The following is a 12,148-nucleotide window of genomic DNA, read 5'->3' on the forward strand; positions in this document are numbered from 1 at the left end:
CTTTTTTAAAAAATCTAAGGACAAAACTTGCCATTTTTAGGGAAATTTTGGAAAGTTTAGTTTCTGCCAATGCTCCCAGTAGGTAAGAATTTACAATAACGCCTTCTTATATCACGCCCACCCTTTCCCCCAACAAACTTGGGGGATCTGTGGGGAATTTTTTTTTTTGGGGGGGGGAGGGAAAGATGCGGAGAATGAGGGTTTATAGAAGGAAACCAAATTAGGACCAAATTAGACATTCATGAAAAAAAAATCTGAGGATGGAACACCATGTTTTGACAAGTGGGGAAATTTCTAACATAACTGGGGCTTCGCTGCCCCCTGGAACCTCATCAAAAACACTAGTCTAACCTAGCATTATCTAACCTGACTGAGGGCCTTTGCCCCCTGGACCCTTGCTTAAGGACACTAACCTAACCTAACCAGTATGTACTGCAGCAGTCACATGCTATTCCTCACAGCCAGCATCTAAGAAATAAGATCCATCAACACTCACCAAGAGAGGAAATAATCCCAAACTTCAAGGCTGCAAAGATAAAAGCTGCCATTTTCAAAGGTATAACAACAGACATAGATCACATTCTTCCAAACTTTCCATGATGACGGCTGGAGTCACATAGGTAAGGTGCCATGACATCCTCCCTCACAGGGCAGCACAGAATAATACTTTCATAGTGTCCTTTATATATCTCACAAATAAAATGTGCCTCATAAAATACCCCATAAAATGTTCATGATAAAGTGCTTATCATGTAATAGTTTCAAGACAGCAAACAAACAAAGCTTATGTATGGACAAAAAAAAAATTTTATATTTCACTCACATACTTCCTGAGGCGGATAGGAAGTGTTCAAGGGTTCAGTGTGTGAAAGGAGCTGTATTGTGCACACAATTTGTGGACATAGGCTCTGGGAGGCACCTCTGTTTTCAATGCGAATTTGTGAGTTAACGCTATAGGAGGCAGCTCTAAAACTTTTACAGACGTACACTACATTAAGTATATTATACCATCATGTCAGTCTTCAGCGGCAAAGTAACAAGGCAATATTTTAAAGATTAATGTCCTAATCTCTTTTTTTTTTCTCTTTATCCCCCAACAAACTTGGGGGACCTGCGGGATTTTTTTTTTATCTTTTTTATTGAGGGGGATGCAAAAAGTGAGGTTTCATGGTGGGAAAAGCCAAATCATGCCACATTCGGACATTCATGAAAAGTCTAAGGATGAGATGCCATATTTTGACAAGTGGGGAAATTTCTAGCCTATCTTATCTTTACTTTACCTTACCTAATCAGAGGGGTGAAACCCTCCCATGTAACACATCCACTAAGGAAACACACCAAACCTAGCAATACCTAACCTAACCTAACCTAGCATTACCTAACCTAACATAACTGGGGAGGACTTTGCCCCCCCCCCCAGACCCCACCTTAAGGACACTAATCTAAACTAGCATTACCTAAGCTAACCTAACCTAACCTAGCATTACCTAAGCTAACCTAACCTAGTATTACCTAACCTAACCAGCAGGGTCTTCACCCCCCTTATGACACTAACCTAACATAGCATTACCTAACCTAACATTCCACAGCTCGGTTTGTGAAAGGAGCTGTGCTGTGCATACAATTTGTGGGCTTATGCTCTTGGAGGCACCTATGATTCTAACACGGATTTGTGAGTTAACTATAAGAGGCTGCTGTCTAAAAACTTTTACAGATTGATTGATTGATTGATTGATTTATTGACCACAGGGAAGTACACACCAATAAACACATTAAAAAATAGTCCAAATTACAAATATACAGAGGAAATTTTTGCAACTACAATATTGAAATTATATCATCAAAAATAAAATCTGTTGCATAAAAACAAAACACAAACTCATAAAAACCTGACATAGCAACAAAATAAAAACAAGACACATTATAAAAATAAAACAGCGGAATGTAAATAATTAGACAAGAAATTCATTGAAAATATTTAAAACCCATAAAAGACATGCGTAAAAACTAAATTGTAATCCTATACGTTTATATAAAAAACAAGAATTTATCCAAACCCCCTTTTTTTTTTTATGCAAACACACATCCAACATTAATATAAAGACAATACTTCATGTACAATTCTACAAACATTTATATATATATGTAAAAAAAAAAGAAAAAAAAAAAAAAAAAAAAACGAACCAAGTGCAATTAAAATTACTTTTTAAATTACGTCTAATATTATCATTATTGAAACCGTTAATAATTTGTTACTTTTCCTCGTATATGTAAACAAAAAACCAATTACAACTGAAACGCAAAGAAGTGTTTTTAAATTGTCTATTATTATTATTATTATTACTTTTTTTTTTTTTGGCAGTGTGAAACCATATTAAATTAAGTGGAATAATTAAAGTATCATTACCAGCTGTTAAACATTTTGGGAGTAAAAAAAAAAAAAAAAAAAAAAAAAGTAACCTTTTCTTTCTTACCGCACACACACACACACACACACACACACACACACACACACACACACACACACACAGAGAGAGAGAGAGAGAGAGAGAGAGAGAGAGAGAGAGAGAGAGAGAGAGAGAGAGAGAGAGAGAGAGAGAGAGAGAGAGAGAGAGAGAGAGAGAGAGAGAGAGCTATATTTATTCGACTCATTACCTAGTTTTAAATTCACCAATGACCACAACACAACACCTCACCATTCATCACCATATTTCTACACTAGCTTGTCATCACCATTCTCAATTCGCAGTAGCCCCTCACCACACGCTAATCTATCTACTCATTTATTTTGCTTATTTGCGCTTTAAAACTGCATAATGGGAGGTTTTTAAAGTACATAGAAAAAAGTAATACGATTCAATATTATTCTCTCTCTCTCAGATTTTTCAGATTCTATGCACCACTCAACTCCCAAAGTTCTTTCTATAGGCAGTGTGTCTTCATTCTTACTAAAATCCAAACTTTTAATTCCATCTGCTCTCTTGTGAGGAGAAATTGCAGCTAATACATCTTTGTTGTTTGACAAGAACTTATGAAGGTTAAAACCCCCCTTGTAACATAATTCTTTGCTCTGCTGAATAAGAGTAACAGCTTCATCCATTGTAGCTACTGACTTCAAACCATCGTCAACACAAAAGTTGTTTCTTACAAACTTGGCTGCATCAGATCCACACCCGTAGTCATCTGCAGCTTTCTTAAGTGCAAAGTTGGCTACACTTGGAGATGATGTAGCTGCAAACAGGTGAGCTGTCATCCTGTATTCAGCTTTCTCATTATTAAGGTCACCATTTTCCCACCAAAGGAATCTTAACATGTCTCTGTGTTCTGGGTTGACCTTCACTTGATGGTACATTGCTTCTATATCACATATAAGTGCAATGCTTTCTTGCCTAAACCTACACAACACTCCAATAAGTTTGTTGGTAAGGTCTGGGCCTTGTAACAGGTTTAATGACTGGTTCCTGTAATTTGCACTACAGTCAAAGACAACTCTCAACTTCTTTGTCTTTCTTGGATGATAGACTCCATGATATGGAATGTACCAGACCTTACCATCATTCCTAACTAAATCCTTTGTCGGTACAACCTCTGCATAACCCTTTGTAATCATGTCATCCATGAACGCTTTGTAATCACCTTTGTGTTGATTATCCTTCTCAAGTTTAGCAGGGTACCCTTGTGAGAGGCCGCGCCGTGACAGGAGGCGAGGGCAGTGAGGCAGGGCACCATCATAGAGGAACCTAAGAGAGGGGGAGGGTAGAGAGACAGGGGGTAAGCAGGGGGCAGGCAAGGGGTGAACTGAAGTGTAAGGGGACACACAGGGTGTAGTGAGTTGACAGACACACAGACAGACAAACAGGTAAGATACACAGGGTTTACAGAGGTGTAGGGGAAAAACAGGGTAGTTTAATAAGAAGCAGGGGTCAGACAGGGTGTATTTATGGTGTAAGGGTGGATAGCAGGGGTGTACTGAGGTGTAGGACAGAGAGAGAGAGAGAGAGAGAGAGAGAGAGAGAGAGAGAGAGAGAGAGAGAGAGAGAGAGAGAGAGAGAGAGAGAGAGAGAGAGAGAGTACAAGCTATCTCATTTGACATACATCTAGATTGGTGTATACAAGCCTTACCTAATATGTGTAGAGATTTCTGAGCATATACCAGTATCTCTTATGGGTTTGTGTGTGTGTACCAGCCTTACCAACTGTCTGTATGTATTTCTAAGTGTATACCAGTGTTTGCGTACAAGTTTACATGTGTACACCAGCCTTAGTAAGTATTTCAATGTGTTTTTAAGTGTATACCAGCATGAATTTTGTATTTTTTTTAAGCATTTCTGAGTGTTTATTTAAATTATCTGTTATCCCAGCCCCTCCAGACCCACCTATGGCATACAACATCAGTCCAGAGTACAGCCCCAGGTTGGTCTCGCTAGCCCCGATGAGGATGAAAGCAGGAATCATCATCATTAGGCCCTGTGGATGGTGAGGGTGTAGAGGAGGTAGTGGTGGGTTTAATAATATTGTTACTGATAAATCCTGTTGTTTTATATTGTAATTCTTTGGCTATACAGTAAAAATATAGATTTGAAAATATACTTTGTAAACCTCAGTAACTTCCACTACAGCCTTTAACCAGTGAATTAATAAGTGAAATTAATTAATTTAACTACATGAATTAATAATTGAAAGAAAGCAAGCGAGTGTAAATGAACAGATGATAATGAATAAAATAAAGTGATTTAAATGAGATTGTCAAGATGTTTTGATGGTTTATGGTAAGGAAAATGATAGAATGGGTTTGTAATGATGACAGAAAGTAAGGAATAAGAGGGAAAACTAAAGAAAAGAGGAAGACAAAAAAAAAAAAAAAATGATGCTTTACCCACAATGCACCTCTCTTTAACCACATTCAGAGAGACAGGGAAATACAAACAAATAACAAAACAAGCAAACAAATAAAAAATGAAAGGAAAAAAAGAAGATAAGCAAAAATTATATGAAACAAACAAAAAATGTACATAATAAAAAAAATAAATGACACACACACACACACACACACACACACACACACACACACACACATACCTCAGGCAGCGATTCCTGGAAGAAGACAGCAAAGAATATTATGTTAGCCACAGCGAGAGTGAGTGTGTAGACAGCTTAGGCCGAGAACCACCCAGTACTTTCCCAGTGGGAGAACACGGTCCCTACAGTTGGCCTGATGGTGAAGCCTACGCTGAATGCCATGCCAATCAGTGCCTGTGGGTTGAGGTGAGGTTAGGGGAGGTTAGGCTGGTTAGGTTAGGTTAGGGCACACCGACAACACACCACAATATAAATAAGAAATAAAATAATGCATAAGAAAATAAAAAGCTAAAAAAAGTAAACAAACAAAATATTTAACACCACCACAACACTTTTAAACACCCTCAAAATACCCCAAAATACACCAAAACATCCCAAAACACAAAAAAACACACCAAAACACCCTCAAAATACCTCAAAACACACCAAAGCATCCCAAAACACTCCAAAAACACACCAAAACACCCTTAAAATACCCCAAAACACCCAAAAACACCCCAAACACAAAAAACATCCCAAAACACTCCAAAAACACACCAAAACACCCTGATAATATCCCAAAACACCCTAAAACACTGCAAAAACACACCAAAACATCCTCAAAATACCCCAAAACACTACAAAAACATCCCAAAACACTCCAGAAACACTCCAAAAACACACCAAAACACCCTCAAAATACCCCAAAACACTCCAAAAACACCCCAAAACACACAAAAAACATCCCATAACACTCCAAAAACACACCAAAACACCCTAAAAATACCCCAAAACACCCAAAAACACTCCAAAAACACACCAAAACATCCTCACAATACCCCAAAACACAAAAAACACACCAAAACACCCTCAAAATACCCCAAAACACCACAAAACACTCCAAAAACTTCCCAAAACTCTGCAAAAACATACCAAAATACCCCAAAACACTACAAAAACATCCCAAAACACTCCAAAAACACACTTAAACACCCTCAAAATACACCAAAACACCCCAAAACACTCCGAAAACACACCAAAACACTCTCAAAACACCCCAAAACACTACAAAAACATCCCAAAACACTACAAAAACACCAAAACAACCTAAAAATACCCCAAAACACCCCAAAACACTTCAAAAACACACCAAAACACCCTCAAAACACCCCAAAACACTACAGAAACATCCCAAAACACTCCAAAAACACACCAAAACACCCTCAAAATACCCCAAAACACCACAAAACACTACAAAAACATCCCAAAACTCTCCAAAAACGCACCAAAACACCCTCAAAATACCCCAAAACACTACGAAACACTCCAAAAACATCCCAAAACACTTTAAAAATCACCCAAGTCCCAAAACACCTCCACAACACCACAAAACACCCCCTAACCAAAACACCCCAAAACACTCCAAAACACACCAAAACACTTCACAACACACCAAAACACACCCAGACATCCCAAAACACCCCAAGACACACCAAAAACATGCCAAAAACACCCCAAAACACTCCAAAAACACCTGAAAACACCCTCAGAACAATGAAAGGGAATAAAACACAAAATAACAATAATAAAAAAAACAAAAAACAGAAAACAAGCTGTAATATTGAACAGCAGGAACACAGACACACACACACACACACCCTACAAACAAACAAACAAACAAAAACAAATAAATAGATAATAGAATAAAAAAAAATAGAAAAAAATAATAATAAAAACAAACTAAAAATATATAAACCAATACAAAACACAACAAACCCACATACCACCAAACAAGACAGAATGGAACCTCGCAGGGATGCTGATGATATGCTGGTAATAAGTAACAGAGGAGAGCAGAGAGGAATACAAGCCACTGGAGTCGTGCTTGGAGTAATAGTCAAGGAGAGCAGGACTCAGAGGCAGCACCACCATGAAGCCGAGCAGGTCCAGGATCAGACTGCCGAATACCACCTTGCTTGTCCGCGTGTTCTTCTGTGGGTGTTATGTTAGGTTAGGTTACGTTAGGTTTGGTTAAGTGAGGTCTTTTTTATCTTTTATTTTTTCTCAGTATTTTTTTCTTATTGTATTTTGTTGCCTTTGACCAGTGTCCCTCCTATATATATAAAAAATAAAACTAAATAAGTAAATAAATAAATAAAGTAAAACAAGAAAATGTTTACGACTTTAAATCATTTTCCCGACACAGTTGTGCATCAGGGCAGTGTTCCATGAGCGCTGAGTGACAAATATTGCAGCGTGTTGACAACCAAACACTTTACATCTCAGCTTAGCAACACACACCAACACAACACCCTGCTCACCTTCTCCTTGATGTCCGCAGCCTGTACTGCCCCTCTGTCCCTGCCTTCCACCTCACCACCACTGCCACCCCCACCGCCATCGCTGCCGCCAACTTGCTTGCAGGATCGGAGGGTTGCCATTGCTCTGAAAGTTACATTAGGTTTGGTTAAGTGGGAAGTGATGAGGGAAGATGATGTAGGTTAGGTTAGGTTTGGTTAGGATAGGTTAGGTAAGGTTTGGCTATGCTTTGTTTACTTAGGTTAGGTTAGGTTAGGTTAGGCTAGGCTAGGTTATGTTAGGTTTGGCTAGGGTTCTTTAGGTTAGGTGAGGTTAGGTTAGGTAAGGCTTGGCTAGGTTAGGCTTGCTTAGGTAAGGTTTGGCTAGGTTAGAATTGCTTAGGTTACGTTAGGTAAAGTTTGGTTAGGCTAGCTTGGGATTAAGACACGAGATAGCCATTCTTGGGGAGGAGGAAGCACCAGACAGAAGTTAGGGTAGGCTTCTTTGGGTTAGGCTTGGTTTGGTTAGGGGCAGCTGAGAAGTGTGAAGCTCCACCACGTTAGGTTAAATTTGAGGTAATATTTCAGTCATTTTCTCCCTCACCACCAAAATTTTCCCACTGTAAAAACTTTCTTAATATTTTTTTTCTGAAGGCTACAAAACAAATCACTTGTTTTCCCATCCCAGACCCGTAAACACCACCCCTTTCTTCCTTCAAGCACACACACACACACACACACTTTCCCTCCTTTCATATATCACAACACACGCTATAATATCCCTGACATGCTTCTATTATCACAGCCCCTCCCCAAAACACCCCAGAATCTTTTATTTTACCTCAAGCACACCACTTCTACCTTCAAAGACCCAATGCCTATCTGCAACATGCCTATAACATAACCAAAACACCCCAAAAGCAACTCCAATCACACTAAAACACCTTAAAACACCTTAAACATACCCAGAACACTCCTAAACGCACAAAAAACATCCTAAACACATCGAAAGTGTACCAAAATATCCCCAAACACACTTAAAATACTCCAAAACTCACCCAAATTGACTTAAAACGCATCCAAAACACACCGTACCTACCCAAAACACACTCAAACTCATCCACAACATCCCAAAACACACTTAAAACATTCCAAAACACTGAAAACGGTCCAAAACACACTTAAAACACCCCAAAACACACCCAGACTGACCTAAAATACCTACAAATGCACCCAAAACTCACCCGTATCCACACAAAACACATCCAAACTCATCCATAACATCCCAAAATACACTTGAAACATCCCAAAACATTGAAAACAGTCCAAAACACACTTAAAGCACTTCTAAACAAGCCTAAGACACCCCAAAACACACCAGGAACGCTAAATATTGACTCAAACATCACCAAATCCCTAAAACACACACTCCAACACTACCTAAACACCTCCAGACACACTCCAACACCCCCTAAACACACCAAATATACTGAAAGCACTGTCACGGAAGACAAATACTAAAAAGACAGACAGGGCAGCAGGGAAAATTAACCTAAATATTGTTTTCTTAGCATTTTTCTGTTTTACCACCTCCTCTATTCCTTCTCCCTTCCTCTTTCTCCTCTATTTCTCTGATTTTCTTACTCATTCTACTCTTATCTACACGTCTGAGTTTAGAAACACTTGGAAACACCTGGAAAACACTGCAAAATACGATAAATATTACCGAGGAGACAGCGGAGCCGATCAAGGTCCCGGGTCCATGATGGCGGCCGTGACGTCACGGCTAATTTACGTACCGTAACAGATTTCATTTTGAAATTGACCCCTCGAAAAAATGGAGCTAGGCCCGAATGCCTTATATATTCTGACTTGACAAATACTTTGACTAATATTCACAATATTATAACAGCTCCAGCCTGAGTAGTATTTAAAAAATATCCAAATGAATTATGGAAAAAATGTTGAAATATTCGGCCCCATTTAAATAATTGAAAAGTCCCCAACATTTGAATTTTCAGGAACGTAAAAAATTTTAAAAAATCTAAACTATCATCTTACATCATCAAAAGTTACTTGGAACAAGAAGTAAACAAATGAAACCGAAATTGTGTAAAAAACAAGTGTTGGAACCTAAATACGATTAAAAACCATTGAAAAGTCCACCCATTTTCACTCAACAACAAGATAAAACACTTTAAAACATACGAACTATTTTTTCAAGCAATGAAAAGTTAGTTACAAGCTGAAATAGAGAAACAATAACATAAAAAGTGTTGTAATCACAACTTTTAACAGGACCATAAACCATTTTTAAAGTCCACTTATTTCTCTCAACAGGAACGAAAAAACACTTTAAAAATCATAAGCAATTTTTAGAAACACAAAAGACGTAATTAGAGCGTGAAATAAAAAAACAAGTTTGTCAAAATACTGCCAAAAAACTCCCCACATTTTCGTAAAGCAACACAAAATTGAACACAACTCAACACATGCAATGAAAACACTTCTAAAGCAAATAATTATTTTTATAAACCATAAAAACATGCTATACGAGCAGATTAAAGAAGTTAAGAAAAATACCAAAAAAATTTTGGAACCCACAGGTTGAATCAGGTTGGCAGAGGTAGCCAGGCATCATGGCGGCCCTTGACAGTAGAGAGAACGGCCGCTATTTTGCCTGTTATTCTTCCATCGTAACTAAATGAGGCAATGGCGGATGTATCTAGCTAGCAGATATGAAAGCCTAGTCATGGGGCTCCACTTAGTGACGTGGTAGGCTTACAATAAGTGAGAAATGAAGCAGATATTGGCGGACAAATGGGGAAGGCTGCCTCCACCTCGGCTGATAACATTAGTTAAGTGTATTTTTTTAACGTCTTTATAATTCCTGTCATGGTTAATTAGTAAGAGTTTTGTGGTGGAGGCTTGGAGCGCTTGTGGCACCGTGGAATGCTGAGTCACATCAATATATTCCTAACGAGGTGCAAAAACATGAAATGCGAGGCTTAACAATAAATAAACAGTAAGGTTAACCACTGACCTGACAGACCTGTGTTGTTGTTGTGGGTGACACGTCACAGTTACCGCCTATTACATCAGACTGTGCAAATTACCTGGCTGGACAAATGGTGGGCGGGTTTCTTACCAATATTAGCCTTGGTGGCCCTGTAGGCACCTCCCGGCAGGCACCAAGCTTGAACCAGCACACCCAGGAAGCCACGGCCCCTGTCACAGTCTTGTTCTGCGAAAATACATTAAATAAAGCAGCAGTTTATGGCACCCTTTGAACACAATGCCTTGCTGTCTGACGTCTTGTGCTGTATCGTCCCACATTAAATAAAGCAACAGTTTATGGCACCCTTAGAACACAATGCCTTGTGTCTGACGTTTGGTTCTGTGCCGTCCCTCCCAGCCTGCTCCGCACAGTACGCATCCAAACACTTTTAGCTTTCAATAACAAGCACCAACTTCTTTTATATTATACTAAACTAATAGAAAATTAAATATGAAGAATTATAAGCGTGTAAAAATAAATCTCAGGCCATTATAACTGTAATTGTCAAAGTATCTAGACGCTACTGATTGAAGCGCCAAATTCAAACTGGTCCTTGCGTGGCTTACACTGCAATGTCTCGTCCCTTGTGTGGTGTAATGTGAAATCATTGAAAAGCTTGTGTGAATTGAAGGCTTGGGTTAATACTGTGTTATATCTCAGCTTATCATTATTAAGTATTTACCATTTTACGTTAAAAAACAGCAATACTTCACAGAGATATCGAAGTATAACAGAGGCTCCCATACTGTAGCTAATGATCAACAGAGAATTACCAGCCTTTCTCTGTGTGTCAAGGAGAGCCCACCTGCATGTAGTGAATATATGTTTTTAATTAGTCTTTTGTGATTAATCTTTTTAATATATCTGCGCCAATGTATGTGCTTAGAAGGCTTACCAATGTGTGGGTTGTGGTGGGTTTGGTGCTACTCCAAGGGAACACGTGCTGGAGAAGTCTGGGAAGCACTGATGTACAAATAAGTGAGCGTATTTCAATTCACATAAGTCTCCCATAAAAATAAAAAGCTGACCTCCGTTTTCTCTCACGAACGTAAACATTTAGGCTACTTTTTCTTTCTTTATTGTTTTTTTTTCTCTCGTCGTTTCTCTCTCTCTCTCTCTCTCTCTCTCTCTCTCTCTCTCTCTCTCTCTCTTATTTTATTGTTGTTGTTGTTATCATTATTCTTGTTTTTTTTTCTTTTATTTATTTTTCATTCTCTTCCTTGTTTCCTCATCTCTCTCTCTCTCTCTCTCTCTCTCTCTCTCTCTCTCTTTTTTGAAAGATTCCGCCCTAGAGATATAGAACACACACACACACACACACACACACACACACACACGTACAGTGATGTAACGCCCTTAGGGAAACGTACGTGTGTGTGTGTGTGTGTGTGTGTGGAAAGATATAATTGCTTAAGTACAGCCTCTCTCTCTCTCTCTCTCTCTCTCTCTCTCTCTCTCTCTCTCTCTCTCTCTACGTATTTTGCTTGTCTGTCCTCGTGTGTGTGTGTGTGTGTGTGTGTGTGTGTGTATCTCATTTATCCGTTCATTCATTATTTCATTGTATTATTTACCTTCTCTCTCTCTCTCTCTCTCTCTCTCTCTCTCTCTCTCTCTCTCTCTCCTTCCTTATTTTACGAAGCATATCACCAACTATCTAACTAACAGAGAGAGAGAGAGAGAGAGAGAGAGAGAGAGAGAGAGAGAGGATTTATAAGTAACCAAAAAAACAGACAGG

General features: G+C 38.7%; 1 protein-coding gene across 5 annotated transcripts; it reads right to left on the minus strand.

Moving 5' to 3' along the window:
• Window positions 1-1,719: 1,719 nt before the first annotated feature.
• Window positions 1,720-10,792, minus strand: LOC135090205 (major facilitator superfamily domain-containing protein 10-like). Of its 5 annotated transcripts, XM_063986670.1 has the most exons (7): window positions 10,745-10,775; window positions 10,504-10,599; window positions 7,380-7,503; window positions 6,843-7,050; window positions 5,080-5,253; window positions 4,377-4,467; window positions 1,720-3,740 (listed from the first exon to the last, which is right to left on the minus strand). In XM_063986670.1, exons 3-5 carry the CDS (start codon window positions 7,497-7,499, stop codon window positions 5,123-5,125), a joined length of 459 nt encoding a protein of 152 aa, XP_063842740.1. In that variant the 5' UTR covers window positions 7,500-7,503; window positions 10,504-10,599; window positions 10,745-10,775; the 3' UTR covers window positions 1,720-3,740; window positions 4,377-4,467; window positions 5,080-5,122. The 5 variants fall into 5 exon arrangements, with proteins under 5 accessions (XP_063842740.1, XP_063842739.1, XP_063842738.1 ...); XM_063986669.1 differs by having other exon boundaries at window positions 10,504-10,790; XM_063986668.1 differs by having other exon boundaries at window positions 10,399-10,790.
• Between the last annotated feature and the right edge of the window lie 1,356 nt (window positions 10,793-12,148).

The sequence above is a fragment of the Scylla paramamosain genome, chromosome 34, assembly GCF_035594125.1.
Source record: "Scylla paramamosain isolate STU-SP2022 chromosome 34, ASM3559412v1, whole genome shotgun sequence".
Classification (NCBI taxonomy): Eukaryota; Metazoa; Arthropoda; class Malacostraca; order Decapoda; family Portunidae; genus Scylla; species Scylla paramamosain.